General features: G+C 39.4%; 1 protein-coding gene across 3 annotated transcripts; it reads left to right on the top strand.

Moving 5' to 3' along the window:
• Positions 1-41: 41 nt before the first annotated feature.
• Positions 42-17,656, top strand: LOC307126183 (uncharacterized protein). Of its 3 annotated transcripts, XR_013816467.1 has the most exons (10): positions 42-169; positions 6,102-6,831; positions 9,902-10,636; positions 10,713-11,183; positions 11,263-11,432; positions 11,523-11,777; positions 11,880-12,203; positions 12,290-12,371; positions 14,462-14,587; positions 17,189-17,654. XR_013816467.1 is itself a non-coding variant. In XM_079816598.1 (9 exons), exons 2-9 carry the CDS (start codon positions 6,150-6,152, stop codon positions 17,230-17,232), a joined length of 2,763 nt encoding a protein of 920 aa, XP_079672724.1. In that variant the 5' UTR covers positions 42-169; positions 6,102-6,149; the 3' UTR covers positions 17,233-17,656. The 3 variants fall into 3 exon arrangements, 2 of the variants coding, with proteins under 2 accessions (XP_079672724.1, XP_079672725.1); XM_079816598.1 differs by lacking the exon at positions 14,462-14,587 and having other exon boundaries at positions 17,189-17,656; XM_079816599.1 differs by lacking the exon at positions 17,189-17,654 and having other exon boundaries at positions 14,462-14,613.
• The last annotated feature ends 204 nt before the right edge of the window (positions 17,657-17,860 follow it).

The raw sequence follows: 17,860 nt of genomic DNA, 5'->3' as shown, positions 1-17,860 counted from the left end.
GACTTTTATTTTTGGTCTGGGCGTGACGTCATAAGGCTGCGCCGCGCTCACGTGTATGTTGTTTTTTATGGTCTATGCTTGAAGTTGTTTGCAATCCGCCATTAACTAAGAGAAAATGTGTCTGTTATGATTCGGCTGAAGACTGGGAAACTCTACAGCTGTTTAAGAGGTATAGTTTTTATGTAAAATGCCTTTCTCTTAATTTGTTCTGTATGTATCCCTGACATGTATGGTTAGTTGTGCTCTTAATGTACATTATGTTTTCTTATTATTATTATTATTTTTTAAACGATTAATGATTAATAGTTTTTACACAGGATGTAAAATGGCTCGAAATTTACCTTTTTACTTGGTAGCACTAACCATAACCAGCAAAAATCTAGGAGCACCACAACTAAAATGTTTATATATTATATATAATGTTTAAGTTTGTGTGCGTGTGCAAGGAGGCTAAATCGGTCATTCAGTTGTCAGAATAAAAAGCTGCTTGTCTGGAAACATAGGATTTTTGTGTTATATTTTATATATGTATATATATATATATGTGTGTATATGTGTATGTAATTTATTCTAAAGCAACATTCTCACAAGTGAGGGCATTTATTCCCCTTTTAAAAGGGGCATTTTCCCCTAATCTTATTAAAGATATGCTTCATCTTTCATTTTAAATTCTTAAATTTGATGAATAAATGTAATTAGAATAATAAGACACTGTTGCAAATCAAATTAAATAATTTTCACAGAAATTTTCACTGATTTTCAATTGAATAATGTTATCATATTGTTTTGAATATATTTTGAATATACACATAAAGAATAAAACATTTTGCAAATAATGATACTTTTAAACATGAGTCGTTCATTCAAACGTTTCGTTCAAACGGATGATTCATTCAAGAATGTTTATGTTTAGGTTATTTATGAATGGGTTATTAAATCTTTGACTCAAACGATTCGTTCAAAATGTTTAATTATTCAGTAATGAAACACAGTTGATTCCACCATCAATCGCCATTTACACTAAATGAAATAAAATCAGAGAATCATTCTCGCGTTTTGCTGATTCCCTAGTTATTTTTTGTTATTGACGTTTTAATCAGGCTACTTGTCCGGTCGGTCAAGTAAAATTCTTACACTCTTGCCCCTTCAAAAATCCTCCTCTCTTCAGCTCTTTACATGTTGCGCTTTAGTTAGCTCCCTGTCACGTGACAACGGAGCGCAGTGAAAAGGAAGTGATTTGACCTAAAGTCTGCTTTTAAAGTTAAGAGCATAAAGATGGAGTTATTTATTAGGGGTGTGCATTGGCACTGCCCTCACAATTCAATTCGATTACGATTCACCAGGTAATGATTCGATTCAATTCGATTCTACGATGCATTGCGATGCATCAAAATTCTACTGCACACAAGGCAAATCTACGGTGGCCCAGTAGTGCACAACACAACGAAATTTAAAAAGCATATATAAGTTCACAACACAACGAAATAAATCCACAACACAACGGAATGAAACCACAACACAACGAAATCAAGACACAACACAAAGAAAAATCCACAACACAAAGAAAAATCCACAACACAACGAAATCAAGCCACAACACAAAGAAAAATACACAACACAACGGAAATGCTCCCGACCACTAGGGGACTCTCGGAGTGCGGTAAAGTTAGTTTTCCTTGCCTTGTTCTATATAGATTCGCCAATCTTACAAATATTTAAACTCTACGATCAGTTTTAAGTGTGCAGTTGTATATCGACATGAAATATCAATTAAAAATCACTTACGTGCATAATAGCTGCATATTTATACTCGAGAACGCTTTGACCCGCTGCCTCGGCGCTAAGGGAGCGTCTGCCAATTCCACGAAGTTGAAACATAATTTGTATGAATTAAATGTACTTTTTTTTTTAATTTTCAAATTCCAATGTTGTGTTGTGCATTATTAAGTCAATTTTACCAATACAATCAAGCTGTGGAATTTTAACATGTCTGTTTTTAAATGTTAAAGTAATTTTAATTCATACAAATTATACGTTTCAACCAATTGGTAGAATTGGTAGACGTTCCCTTAGCGCCGTGGTATCGGGTCAAAGCATTCTCGAGCATAAATATGCAGCTATAATGCATGTAGGTGATTTTAAATTAATATTTCATATAGATAAACAATGGTTAGCCTACATACTGTTACAACTAATTGTGGTATTGATTTATTTGTAAGATTGCCGACTCTATAGAACAGTGGCAACTTTACAGCGCTCCGAGTGGTCGGGAGCATTTCCGTTGTGTTGTGGATTTTTCGTTGTGTTGTGGACTTTTCGTTGTGTTGTGGACTTTTCGTTGTGTTGTGGACTTTTCGTTGTGTTGTGGATTTTTCGTTGTGTTGTGGATTTATTTCGTTGTGTTGTGAACTTATGTATGCTTTTTAAATTTCGTTGTGTTGTGCACTACTGGGCCACCGTACAAATCAGTCATGAGGCAATACAAGCAGTCAGATATTGAACAACAGATTTTATTGGCTGCTATGTGTGTATTATCACTCTCCTGTATCTTTGACATAAATGTCATTTAAATAAAATAAAATTGAATGGTACAAGGTATTGGATAGGGCATTTTCAAACCTGAAAAAGAAAACATAAATCACTGCTTTCAGTGCTTTGAATGAAAAATGTTTCTCTTTTCTCTGCTTTAGAACCATTTGAAATTAAATAAAGCAATAATAACAGCCAACTTTTTCCAGCAGTAAAAAAATAAAATAAACACAACACTGCCAGAAGTTTTTGCCCAAACTTCAAAAGCCTGTTTAAATGATTAAAACTAAAGCATATATTCACTTTAATGTTACATTTATCATGTGAACTACTTATATACAACAAGTTATATGCATGTGTGTATGAGACAAAGGGGAACACGGTCGCATTTGCAGCCTATGCTGCCCATCATAAATCAAAGCACGACACAGATGGGGTTCGGAGGAGAAGACCGGAAAATGTGACATAATGGACAATATTCGTCTGTATTTGCAATATACGAGCCGCGGTTCAGCTGCGCGAGATAAACGCTGCCAGTGTGAATCCACAACGGAGGTGCGCGGCTCCCGCTCTCCGTACGCACCGCTTCTGCCCTGCCAACGCACTGCCAACGCGTGCGGTGTGAAGTCGGAATCCGAAATGTGCCCAGATGTCCGCCTTCCAAGCTTTGGGGGCGTTTTTAATTACCCGTCTATTGCAGTCATCTCCCTCCGCCTCAGCCATCTTGATTGTTGTTGTTGTTATGACCCTGGAAGTAATTGAAACTTCACAACTTTATTGTCCAACTCAAGGCCAGAAAATAAATGGTGACATAATCGATTATGGCACTTTGCCGCATCGATGCTGAATCGTGCATGCCCCGCATTGCGATGCATCGCCAAATCGATTATTGTTGACACCACTATTATTTATTAACTTGTTATTTATAGAACAGTGGACCGGTCACTGTATCCGCTCACATGGTCGCACCTCAACAGTTTTTTGGACACAAATGCTCCCAAATATTTTGAGATTGCACAAATTAAATGTTGGGTGCACATGCGACCACACTGGTCGCAATTTCAAGCCTTGGCTTAATTATTATTGAATTTAACATTGTAATACTAGTGATGGGCCGACCGAGGCTTCATGAAACATTGAAACAGTTGAAGAAAATGTACCGTGTTGTGTCGAAGCTTCGAAACAATCGGACACCCCTCTCCACGGCGACCCATGCTGGTCAGAACAGTGTAAATACACCAAAAAACCCATGCCAACAGGGTTGCCAGATGCCAGCAGGGTTTTCCAGCCCAAAACTTTTTTTGGCTTGTTTCTCGTTTAAATACATTGAAATCATTAACAAGCTTTAAAATGACCCATTTATCGACTAGCCTATCCGATTTCAGAAACAACATTCAATGAAATGAACGTGACGGTCCGTGTACTTTTGCATCCATCCTTTTTAATTTTTAACCATGGAAACAAAAACAAAAATGGAATGGTTGTTGTATTTTTAAATATTATGTTGAATAACAAAATTTAAATCAAAACGTAGGCTATACACAAATTCCATGCACACAAAATCAAATAACTTATTTTTGGATTTTTTTAATTACGTTTTGCATAAACTAAAAACGAACAAATTCATATAAAAAAAAAAAAAATGTCAATTTACAAATGTTCTTTTGTAAAATTATTTCCAGGTAAAGATAGGATCAGTCAAATGAAATGCAATACATTTACAAATAATGATTACAAATTAAAAAACGATCGGAAATGTCATCCAATTTTCTAATACTATTATTTGATGACAACAATACATTTGGAAAACAAAATACAGCCATTTCTGCTTTTTTTTTCTTGAAAAAAAAAAAAAACCAAGCTGCACCCTTTTTTAAATTTCATCTTTCATTCCGAAATAGAATAATGAATGAAGAAAAAAGTACACGGACCTTCTATGCCTCTTTCCGTAGTCATTCTATTGATTCCAGAAGAAAAGGCACTGCTATGGGCACTTGTAGAATCTGTGTATTGACGCAAAAACCCCAGAAATTAAATTGAGCATATTTACACATAAAAAAAAAGTTATAGATCATTTATATTATTTTTAATAAAATAATAATAAGGTATTAGAAAAATTACCTTGTATCTGCTAATTAAGATAAAATGTATGTTAAAATAAAAAAAGAAGAAACTGCGTTTCCATATTTAATTTCTGGTTTAAAAAAGGAAAACGCAATGGATGCAAAAGAGTCCTCAATCTGACTATTATACTATTAAACTATAAGCTTATGTTACGGAAAATAATGCGATCAACTTAGGCGATCAATGAGTCTGTTTATTGTCAATAAAAGACATTGAGTGGATATATGGACATACAAAATAACCCACTTTAACATTTCAATTATTTCAAATAGCCACATGCAACATGCATATTCAAGAATAACATTAGGCCTACATGAAAATCGCGTTGAACGTATTTCAGTGCGCTCTTTGCAGAAGCAGAACGTTAATGCATGGCGGGCCATCTCTACACAAAAAAATATTTTCATATGCTAAATATAATAGCAAACTTGAACACCTGTGATTTTGAACAATTAGGCCTAATACCATAAAGCTATAGCCTATATTCCACGAACCGACATGAGCTACGTCAGGGCACATCAGCCGAGAGAGAGAGAGAGAGAGAGAGAGAGAGAGAGATTTTTGCCCGCAAAATAGATTGCGAAACCGCCCAATATGGCAACCCTGCATGCCAAACATGCATAAAAAGACCATTTATAAATCTATTGCAAATGTTTTATTGAAAGTAAAATCTTTCAAATACAATTAACTAATCATATAATAAAAATAAATAGTAGGCCTAATTGTCTATAGGCCTATGTTCTTTTATCAGTTGTCAGGGCTTGTTTTGTTTGTTCCATGGATCATTGCCCCTAGCGGTGAACCATTGACATTTCGATACAGTGATGTAACGAAGCCTCGTTTACTGAAATCACGTGACATTGGTAGTTTCATACACGCGCTGAACCAATTGATTCGAAACAGAAGATTTGTAGAGCTTCGAAGCTTCATGAAGCACTGTTTTAAAATTACCATCACTATGTAATACTTTATCTAACATTAATAACTTTATTATGTGTGATTTAAAGCGCATTCACACATGAGTAACAGAAAAGGTGTGTCTCATTTCGCTCCCTATAACGTGAATCAGTTTAGTGAACCTGATTTCGGTCACTGGCGAGTAGTGATGGCGATTGTGTTAATTATTAAACCAGTTGTTTCTAAAAAAATTATTTGGTAATTCGAAGCACTCGATTCAGTGCATGTGCTGCTCAAACAGTGTGATCTACAAATAACTACATTTGAAATCTCTGTATAGTTTGTTCTTTTTGTAGTGCTAGTTTCGCGTGTTTTTGGCTAATAAGGTCATTTAAGTCCATTAATTCTCACTCTGACAGTTGACTCTCTTACCAGTGTGCTGATACTGAACTAGAGCTGATTGAGACGCACACAGAGACTTAGTCTGGGTTTATTTTTCTTCCTGTTAGTTATTCTCATCTTAAACATGTCAAACTTTTCAACCCACACAGAAAAACTCTTGGTGAAGCAACTCAGATCAACGTGACACTATTATAAAGATGGCATGTATTAAAGAGGAGAATGAAGACATGAAGATTGAAGAAACATTCAGTGTGAATCAAGAAGATACTGAGGAACAAACAAAGATGGTGTTTATTAAAGAGGAGAGTGAAGACACAAGGATTGAAGAAACATTCAGTGTGAAACAAGAAGATACTAATGAACAAACAAAGATGGTGTTTATTAAAGAGGAGAGTCAAGACACGAGGATTGAAGAAACATTCAGTGTGAAACAAGAAGAAATTGAGGAACAAACAAAGATGGTGTTTATTAAAGAGAGTGAAGATGTGAAGATTGAAGAAACATTCAGTGTGAGACAAGAAGATACTGAGGAACAAACAAAGATGGCGTTTCTTAAAGAGAGTGAAGGCGTGAGGATTGAACAAATATTCAGTGTGAAACAAGAAGATACTGAGGAACAAACAAAGATGGCGTTTCTTAAAGAGAGTGAAGACGTGAGGATTGAAGAAACATTCAGTGTGAAACAAGAAGAAACTGAGGAACAAACAAAGATGGTGTTTAATAAAGAGAGTGAAGACGTGAGGATTGAAGAAACAATCAGTGTGATGCAAGAAAATATTGAGACACAAACGAAGAAGGCGTTTATTAAAGAAAGGACTGAAAACATGAGGACTGAAGAAAAATCCAGAGTGAAACAAGATGATACTGGGACACAAACAGGTTGGTTTCATTTTCAAAGCTGATTACACATTTTTTGAAAGAGTACCAAATCTTCTGATCAAAACACAGGAAAAAAAGTAGCAGCAACTAGTGCTGGGCGGTATACCGGTTCATACCGAATACCGGTATTTATTTATTTTATGATATGAATTTTGATGATACCGCTATACCGGTATATGTCGCTTAAACAACGTTCGGAATGTGGCGCAGCGCGTCATTGTTTGAGAGGGGACCCATTTCTTTGATGCACTGTAGTAAGGAGCAGTCAGAGCACAGTTGAGATCGCATTAACAGCATAGCCTATGGCTGAATCCTATACTCTCATTCATTATTCCCTATGTTATCACTTTATTTGAAGGAGTGAATGAAAATGTGCGTGAAATCGGACAGGCAATGTGTGTACATCGGCTGTACACTCGTTATTGCGGTGCAACGGGATAGAATGAGTGCACTCAATAACGTCCACTAGGGTTTCGGACACCACTAAAAAGTGCTGTCCGTCCCCTCCAAATAATGCTATATTTGAGGTTATGGGGGGCTATTTCGGATTCAGCCCTTGATTATAGTGGAGATTCTGGAGAATTCGAACTACATGCGGCGCGCGAGAGAGAGCGGTTTCTGCGCGGAGCGCCGCTATGGGATTAACAACGCTCACCACATGGATCATATAGCACTGATATAGACCGGAGCGAGCGCGTTTACATTTTTATGGACATATTTCATAAACTCTAGTGCTCTAGACATGAACCAGAAGCGTGTATGCGCACATATTTCATCACGTCTTATTAAAATGAAATGTATGCAGTATGCACTGATTACACTGATACAACCGTATGTCTGATCACGAACGCGCTGACACGATGGATTATTTTGCTACACAAAAGACAATGATGTAAATTAATAAATAAACTGACAATTCAAAGAAGAATGGGCAAAAAAGTAACTGCTTTATTCTTTCTGTGTTAAACTGACGTGTCATTCGTTCATAGAGTGCTCTTAAATGTATTGCAAATATCCGCGTTTCTCTTCGTTTTGGCAGTTTGTTGTTATATAGGGTTAGATTTTTAAAATGCTTAAGGTGCCCTCAACTCAACTTTTAATATTCAGGTGTCTGTAAGTATGACTCTGAGTGTGTTGCAGGTCTGTGTTTTATTGGTTGCTGTCTCTCCACAGCATCATTTTGTGAGGCTTTGTAAACCAGGCCTATTAACTCTAGTGTGGAATTTTTCTACAATAGTCACTCATCATGACAGTAAAACAGGGCATTCTAGTGAATCTCCTGCAGTATTTCCTCTCTTAATCAGTAGAAAGTGTGATTAACACCCGGTCATGCATAGGGGAAAAAATACCGTCATATACCGTGAAACCGATATAATTTAGAAAAATACAGTGATATACATTTTTGGTCATACCGCCCAGCACTAGCAGAAACAAACTATCATATGTAAGCAAATGCATATGTAAAACAACGTGATAATCAACATTAAACAGAATAAATAAAATACAGAAATATAGATTTTTTTTGTTGCATATTATCATGCTTGAATGGTTTCATAGCATTTAGAATAGAATAGAATGAATGATAGTGATCAGATACTAGGCCCTATGACCTTGTTCAGGTGTCAAAAAAGGGACAAGCACATGTTTGTATTTTTCACTGAATATTTTTTCAGATTGTTTTTAAAGCCCTTCCCAAACACTGAGGAATTTGTCTCTTTAATATGTTGTTTCTGAGGGCCCCACGAACAAGCATTCGAGGCCCCTAGGTCAAAAGCCCCCTAGAATCCAAAATGGGACCGTACACGGACACATTATTTAAAGGGAAAGTTGGATGTCTAGAAAAATGGGGTCAAAAGGTCAGATCGATTATACCCCTTTTCCACCCGAATGAACCGGGTGCTAGTTCAGAGCCAGTGCTAGTCCCAGTTCATAGTTGGTTCGACTGAGGAGCCTTCTAAGAACCATTTGTTTTTCCACATGCTAAGAGCCGCAATAGAGCCAAGTCTTACGTCACTGTATAAGTCTCATCTTTCTCAGCAACGCTAGCGAGGCAGCGGGAAACGCAAACACACCAGGCTTGTTCGAGATGCATCGGCGCTGCGCAAACCGATGATATCAAAACACTGCATGAGTGAATCAAAAGCACAAGGAGTCATATTCTCTCGCTGGACTCGTTGTCACACAGCGATCGGTCTGCACAGCGCCGATGCATCTCGAACAAGCCTTCCATCAACAATGAAAAATGTTGTGTTACTATTGATGCACATGGCTTTACGATCCTACATCGGCATCAAAACACAGCGAATCCAATACATTCGTGCAGCTCGCCGTAATTTGTATAGACGGAGATTACAAACCAGCAGCAGGTGTTAGCTCCATTAGCTGCTATTTAAAAAATGGTGGTCATAGTAACCCCACCCCCAGCGCCTGACGTAATCGGTTCTTACTTCTAGCCCAGCAATGTTTTGGTGCTACTTAAGAACTGATTTGAAACTAGGCTCTGGCTCCGAACTAGCACCAGCACTGCCTTGGTGGAAAAGGGGTAATACAGGAGCTTTGTTTCAGCTCATTGAGGGCACAATTGGTGTCTCGTCAGGGAACCCTGGAGCAGGCAGGAAAGTTTGGTGGCCCTGCTACCTCGTTCATGGGTCAAAATGTAGAAAAAAGTGTGTCCCCGAAACTGCTATGCCATTAAATGGCTCATGGAATGGCCCCCATACGGAGACGGAAGTTTGTGGGACCTTGATATTTCAGATTCTGACTCTCTAGGGGCCCCCAACGCACCACTCCAGAGCGTGGAACTCTAGGCCCTTCCTGAAAAAAAATCACTCAAAAGGTTCTGAAAGTATAACAGTCAAAGAGGCCTGAGGGAGAGATTTAGGGTAGAGACTCAAAATTTGAAAAGACTGGACAAAAGGTGGTCCACTTTTTGATCTATTATACTTCTGGGTCAAATAGAATGCAAATTGGTCCTGTAAAGGGCATAAATGACCCCCTGACACACATTTTGTCTTTGTCATTTAAAAAAAAATTGTAACATTCCTCTATTTTGTTGGCATGGGTCTTGAAGACTGCCCGCTGTGCCTTCGTGGCTACCATCAGCTCAGCCAGCATTTGAGGTTGACCCACAGGGTCATCAACAGCCAGGAGCGCAAGCTGCTGCTTGCCATTTCCTCGGGGAGGGTCGACGTCCGCAAGAGCACCTGCCCCGTGCCTGCCTGCGGCAAGTCCTCCTCCCGTATGGACCGCCACCTAAAGGACCATACCGAGTTAACGAGGGCAGCCCAGCGAGAGACCATGCAGGCATTGAAGAGAAAGAAGATTATTGATAACCTTGCAGAGCTGCGTGCAAGCAACCCGGCCGTGCCTATGGCCTCGACCCTGGATCTGGAGGAGGCTCAAGATCTGATAGATGCCCCTCCACCTCTGGAGGAGGAGGAGGGTGGGACCTCTGATGATAACCCCTGCTGCCAGCAGGCCCGCAAACAGCTCCAGGATCAGGTGGTGGACCTCAACAGGCAGGTGGACATGCTGAGCCGTGCCCTCAGACATGTGACCCGCCGCTACCGACTGTTGCGGAGGAGATCACGGTCCACCCCCTCCACTCAGGTTGCCCAGGTCACAAGCAAACTTCAAATGGCTCTTCCCTCCCCAGTGAAGGAACTGGAAGAGGAGGAAGGCGAGCTCCATGTCAGGCCTGCAGCGGAACTGGCCAGCCAGGGCCCCCTGGACCAGCCCCCCACCCCCCAGCAGTCCTCGCAGCAGCTGGAGGAACACCCTTTCCCGGACCACGTGGCGGCTTTAAGTAAGTACCACGCTCTGTCACTTATTACTCTGTGCCCTCACCCTGATTGACCCAATTGTTTGTTTTCGTTTCTCAGATGTTCTCCTGGAGGAGTACAGGGGCCAACAGGAGGGCGCCAACCCCACTCCAAAGCTCAAAAACAACATTGCCTTGAAGGTTTTCCGTATCCGCCATTTCATTGCGTACATGGCGGCAGGGAGGTCAGACCTGGCCAGTCTGACCTTCCTCAACCAAACCATCCGGATGCGGTCCTGGCTGAACTCGCTGACACAGGCTAAAATCAGCAAGCCAACCATCCACCACTACCTGAAAAACATCATCCAGTTCCTTGATTACCTGGCCGAGACCCCACCCACCACTTGTCACCTCTCAAAAGTGGTTCTGGTGGGCATCAGGAGGCAGGCCAGGACGATGGTAAAATTACTTCAGAGGAAGGTAGTGGTGCAAAAGGTGGCCTTCAACCCAGCCAAGGAAGGCAGCCTCATTCCGAAGGCAGTGTTAACAGATTGCCGCTCCTCCGCCAAGCAGAGGATTCCAGAGATTCTGGGTAAGTTTTCACTCCACCTCACCTTTCAAACTGTGTCTTTCCAAAGCGCCCCCTAATGTTTCGCCCTTTCTTTGTGTAGCTCGCCTCAGGAATTCGGGGGACAAGAAAGACCAGTGGTCATTTTACGGACACCTCACCGCATACCTGGCCTGCATCTATGGTCATCGCGGCGGGGTGTTCCAGAACTTGACCATAAAGGAGGTGGAGGAAGCCCAGCAGACCACCACGGAGGTCAGCTATGTTATCAACGTGAGTGATTTTATTCCTCTCCCTCTTTCTACACAGTTCTCACATAGAACTCTCCCCAAATGCTTATGCTGTTTGTCACTTTTTCTGCAGATATCATCTCACATGACCAACCAGGCATTCGGGGCAGCCCAGCTGGCCTTGGATGCTGAGGAGTATGAGTGGCTGCAGGATTTTTTATCCATGAGGTCCACCTTGATGGGTGGGAAGGATGCCTACTACTTTTTTTTTACATCCAAGCCCAGCTCCAGCAAAAATTTGAACCAATATTTCCAAGAGGCATGGGCTGGCATGGGCTTGCTTGGGACGCCCACGTTCACTGATGTCAGGACCTCCATTGCCACCCATGTAAGAATTCCTGTGCATGTTTCTGCTGTGTGAGTTTCTGCTGTGTGAGTTTCTGAAGTGTGTGTTTGCCTCTTTGCCTTATGCTTTCTTCTCTCCATACAGGCGAAGAACACCCACAGCCCCGGAGACTGGTATAAATTGGCACAATTCATGTGCCAAGATACCACCACCGCTGACCGATTTTATGTGTTGAACTTAAATGCAAAGCAGGCAGCAGAACACCGCCGCCTGTTTGAGTCAGCTGTGGAGGGTGAGGAAACCAAAGCATTAAAAAAAGTGGAGACTTGGCACCCCACCGTCTCCGGGCCAAAGGGGGGCAACAAGCCCTGTAAGCGGGCAGCCAGCCCGTCAACCTCCGCCAGCCCATCACCCTCTGCAACCCCACCACAGACGAAAGAAGGCCTGCAGTCGAGGGAGTCCGCTTTGGTAAGTCCATCTTCTCATTGCTTGGTTTAACTGTTTGTGATGAGTGGGTGTGTTCGCTGACTCTTTGCCTTTCTCGTTCTTTCCAGGAGGGACCAAGCCCAGCGAAGCGCCGGATCTTCAGCCGCAAAAAGATTACAAACCTCACACCGATAAAAAGTAAAAACACAGGTAAAAAAAATAAAAAAATACTTGATTGTACATAAAGTAAGCTCTCTTTATACAAGTTGTGTTGTGTGTAACTTTACCCATAAGCAACAGTAATATATCAGATAATTTTACTGACTTGATTTGATGACAGAATTTCGTTCAGCAAAATGAAATACTTTTCTTAGTCATTTTGTTAATTTTAGGGTGTTAAAATCCACTTTGATCATATTCCGAATTAGGAAGTCATTATAACGCAGTCAAAGATAAATTATGACCAACGCAATAAATGGGCGGCCCATCACTATCACAGAAACGTACACAGAAATGTTTCACAAACCACAGAGATACCTGAGAAAAGAGATATATTTAATTTCAGTCATGTTCATGTATAGTGAGAATTAACATTAATCTATCCAATTGTCCAGTGTTGCTTATACAATATTAGATGTTTGTTTTTTAAAACAATATATGAATCAATCATGACTATGCAAATGTTGTCCGCTATCAGAGAACAGATGTAGGCTACAAAATAACATGTAAAATAAATAGATTAGTTTGTTAGGCCCATCTGTAAGATTATGCAGCAGTCATGTCATGTTTACAGATGCTTACATTATCACACTACAATACAAGATTTCTTGAAATTACAGCTGTTCATCAAAGATTACCCCAAGATATCTGTCAGATCTCAATGGGATTATTGTTGATAAAGCTGGATGGTGAAACTGTGCTATAGTGACTGGAAGCTCTGTTTCGCTAGATTTTATAGTTGAAAGTGATGTTCTTTCATGTCTGCCAAGCAGTCAAGAGATCTGTGCAGTTACCGTGGGATCATCTGGTTAAAATGAAAAGTTAAGCTGTGTCATCAGCATATAAATTGTAGGAAGAAAGGGACTATATGTAGAATAAAAAACCTTGTTATCAGCGACAGGTGGCCATTTAGTGAACTGCAGCCAGCAACGTATTGCTCATGCACACACTCCATAGTGACGCAAGCAAGCTTCAGGCAAAACAGTGACGTGAAGTCACTTTTCGAGAAGTCCTGCGTGATTGTGGTGCTTTATTTTACAAGCTACATATAATCTCTGCAGTCTCTGCACCAGTTATGTGTAACACATTTAGTTTGACAAATTATATGTAACAACTTATTAATTTAAAGGTGCTTAATGTACGTTTTTGACTGTATTAAAGCATAAAAATATCATATGTTTGCAGATATTTAGGAAACACGCTGAGTTCACATACTCGTTTCTCAGAAAAACAATTCTACAGCCAGTTATTTTACTTTGAAATGTTTGTTCCGGAATGTCTGTTTTTGTTTTGTTCTGTGCGATAACGCACGTTGCCAGTTTACCAATCGCATTTCTCCATGGAAGCCAGCAAACAAACTGGGTCAGAGATCGCAGATTCTAAAAATCCTCCACATCCATCTTAAAACCTCTAAGAACGAGAGCATATTAAAAACCTGCGTATAAATAAACCCATCAACTTAGATTCAAGATTCAAGAGTTTTATTTGTCACATACACAGTTATATACACAATATACAACTGGCAGTGAAATGTAAACAGGTCCGCTCCATGGACAGTGCAAATAACAGTTACAAGAAATTAAAATAGAAATAGAATAAAATTAGAATAAAAAGTATTAACATAAGTAGAATTATAAATAAATCAAGTAAAAGATAAAAATAGGAAATAAGATAAAAATAAAAATATAAAAATTAAAATATAAAAATATAAAAAAAATAAGTGGATATGATAAGTGAGATAAACTGTAGACTTAGAAATAAGTGGTTAACATAAATATATATATATGTATATATAAAGAAGTATAATGTGCAAGGTTTATTACAGGTTGTTACGCAGTAACAATAGGAAAGTAAAGTGCAGTGCAATGGCAGTATGTGGATGTTAATGTTTAAACTGGATGTTTATGTGTGTGCGGGGGTGAAGTGAAGTCACGTGACTGAGTTCAGGAGTCTGATGGCCTGGGGGAAGAAACTCCTCCTGAGTCTTTCAGTCTTTGCCATCAGGCTACGGAAGCGCTTACAAGATGGCAGCAGGGTGAAGTGAGAGTTTGCTGGGTGATTAATGTCTCTGATGATTTTAGTAGCTCTACCTCTGCAGCGTTTGGTGTAGATGTCCTGCAGAGACGGGAGAGCTGAGCCTGAGATGCGCTCGGATAAGCGCACCACTCTTTGCAGGGCTTTGGAATCGTGACTTGGAAACTTAGTGTGTGAGTCTCTTTGCCTTCCATTTTCAGTTGCGCTCGTTCCTGTTGCGTGTCCTCAAACTGGCAACCGGCATGAGCGTCTAGTCTGTGGAGGAGGGGGAGCAGCAAACAATATTCCGACATACAGCACCTTTAACTTGCACTGCAAGGTTCTTCTAGACATAAGGCGAAATTGGGGCACACCGCACACATGTTCCTGAACATGATGAATGATGGGATATGCTTAGCCTCAAAGGCTGCCCCAAAGCGGTATAAGAAATGATGTGGATTTAGTTAAGTGTACTGTGGGCCTTCTTAAAATAGGGTGGGTAAATCGTATCGAGTATGAAAACGGCATGCCAAATTATCAGATATAAACGCATCACAGTTTCAAGTTCAAAGTTACAAAAGAGCAAATAAGAAATAGCCTACATGAATGAATGAATGAATTAATTAATTAAAGGGGTCATGAACTAGCTTTTGTAATTATTTTATGTCTGAGGTCAGCTTATGATGTTTGTGTGGTTTTTACATTCAAAAACATCATAATGAATAAGTAATAGGCTTTTTTTCTTCCCTGGTTTTGAGCCTCTCTTTTGGAACGCTCGGTTTTTATAGGTGTGCCGCACTGAAGACTTGGAAGTAAACGCCGACTGCTATGATTGGATAAGATTTGCATATTATAATGAGCTCCAGCTCCCCTGGCCCTGGCCCAGTCTTATAGGATGTGTGACAGCGTGACAACAAGTTATGTTCAGTTAGACATATACATGTAATCAATAGATATCAAACGATCTGTAACAATGCAATACTGTCACACATAAACAATTTTTTTTTACTCACATTAGTGTGTTGCTTCATTCATACACATAATCTCATCCTGTCTGCAAATCCAGTCTCTTGTTTACAAACGATTCCGCTGTGAAATGAAGGAACAAACGCGCAATGTTTAACCCACGTGAGCTGGATATTCATTAAAAATAAAGTTCAACCACACATTCCTAATTTTAGAATCCGAGGGAAGCTTATGCAGCGACTGTGTTCTTCCACAACCAGGCACAGCGCAATATCTTGCTATCTTCGGCATGTTTATTGCTCTGTAGCGCGATCCGTTTAGCTCCTCAAGTCAGTTAGCGGCACTACAGAATCAGGCGTACTATTCTTATGTTGAGGTGGTGTTTCACCACACTATGACGTCATGGGTTGGCATATTCTGAGATCGAGCGTTTGCTGGGCAGGTGTCAATAAAAGTTTTCTTTGACTATCAAGGAAGTTTTCAGCTCCGAAACTTACAGGATATTCTTATATCACGATGAACTTTTATATATCAAAGGCTGAATGAAAAGTTGATTTCTCAATTCATGACCCCTTTAATGTATATATGGCTTTATAGTTTTTAGGTTTTTGAACAGCGAATTTTGGAGAATTAATATAAGAGATGCATGCGCTGTCCGTCATTAACAGCCTCCCGCATCCGAGGCAGTATGTGCATTTCGTTTTCATTACAGGTTATAAAGTTTACTGTAGCTATGCAACAGTTTTTTTCCCCCGACATTTGGCCAAAATCTCATATTATTAAAGATGAAGTGCTACATACAGGCTATTTAGGAGAGTATTGGCTATGACTCAATTAACTAACTATACACTATACATCTTAGTGCTTACCTCTGCATGTTCTTCTGCAATACAGTATTATTCTGAGAAGACAGGGCTTCTGGTTAAACACTGGGATGATCTCATAATCAATTGTCTCTGTTATTGTGTTGTGGGAATTGTGTGGTTTCATTGGTTGGTTTCTTGCAACAGTACATATCCAAATCTAAATTAGGCTTTTAAAGTATCGAGTGATTTGCTTCACAATTTTCAAATTCAACTCCACATTCCACAAACGCTCAAATCTTACCATTACATCCTGGGTGGGACTAACAGAAACTGACAAATTAAAATTTTCATTTTGACAAGCGTGTGAAATGCACCTAAAGGGAGACGGGGAAACTATGAAACCCACTACGATTGACTATTGAAAACTGTATTTAAACATTCTTTAAACTGAATGAATAAAATGTTAGTGTGATAAGACGTTTATCATAATTATTATTGTTTATTAAATTATTTCACATATCTTTTAGGAAAATTACCAACTATGTTTTGGGTGGGCCACAATTCAAAGTGGGTGGGCCCTAGCTTCGCCATCGTCACACTTCAGTATTTATGTGATTCCATCACAGCTCTCATTTTGATAAATCAGTGGTTTTATAATAATGGAATATAATATATTTTTTAAGTCATGTAACTCGACAGTACAAAATGGGTCTTTTGGCATTATTCTGAACATTTTATGAGCATTTAATTTCATTAGTCAATGGAAATGTATCTGGCGGAATCATTACAAATTAACATTGTTACTGTGAAACAGCATATTTCAAATATGAAAGTTGCAAAAATAAAAATATCAGTTTCATAATATGTCATTGCTTTTTTTAATGAGATGAGAGCAGTGACAGTAATGATACAGGAAGGGGTCCAGGCAGAGGTGCAGGTGGAGTGTGAGAGCAAGGTGTCAAGACAGTGGGATCGAAATGTGAATCTAGCCATTCTAAATATGTTCTTGCTCAATTTCTACAGAGAATTGCCACAGCTGTCAGCGGAGGAGCGGGACGAAGTCCTGAAATTGGTAGTCACACGTCTGCCAGGAGTTTTTCTGGTCATTAAGGATTACCGGTGAGCGACAACAGGAGCGCATGTACAAAACCGAGGAGAGCCTGCATGGTGCACATGCCTTAACTGCCGACTTGTACCAACAGGCATCCTGCATTTGGATAGACAGACAGGGAACAATATTCTTGCACTCAATGACAGCCAGTACCCAGGGGACAACAACAGATAGTATCCGTATTCTGCATATTGCCGGTTCAGTTGTATGGCAAATAGAGACCAAATCCCTTTAGCAACTGTTCGCTGCAAAGAAGTACCATGTTGGTGAAATTAAAAACCCCGTGCAGTGGTCCTGTGTGTGCATATTTCTTCATAGAAAAATACATTTTTATGAAAGCAAAAAGTACAAAAAAAATAAACTTAATTTTTTTAAGTCTTACTGTGTTTTACATTTATTCTAACTAACAATTTAAAACAATCTTTTATATATATATATATATATATATATATATATATATATATATATATATATATATGTGTATGTGTATATGTACTATCAGGACTTCTCTTTTTTTCTTTCTTCAGTTGCTCATGTAGCAACTGTCATGTCCTGTATGTTTACATGACAATGATGTACTAAAA

The sequence above is a fragment of the Gobio gobio genome, assembly GCF_949357685.1.
Source record: "Gobio gobio genome assembly, chromosome: 5".
Classification (NCBI taxonomy): Eukaryota; Metazoa; Chordata; class Actinopteri; order Cypriniformes; family Gobionidae; genus Gobio; species Gobio gobio.
The sequence above is the reverse complement of the archived record's forward strand: the minus strand, read 5'-3'. Positions and strand labels throughout refer to the sequence as shown.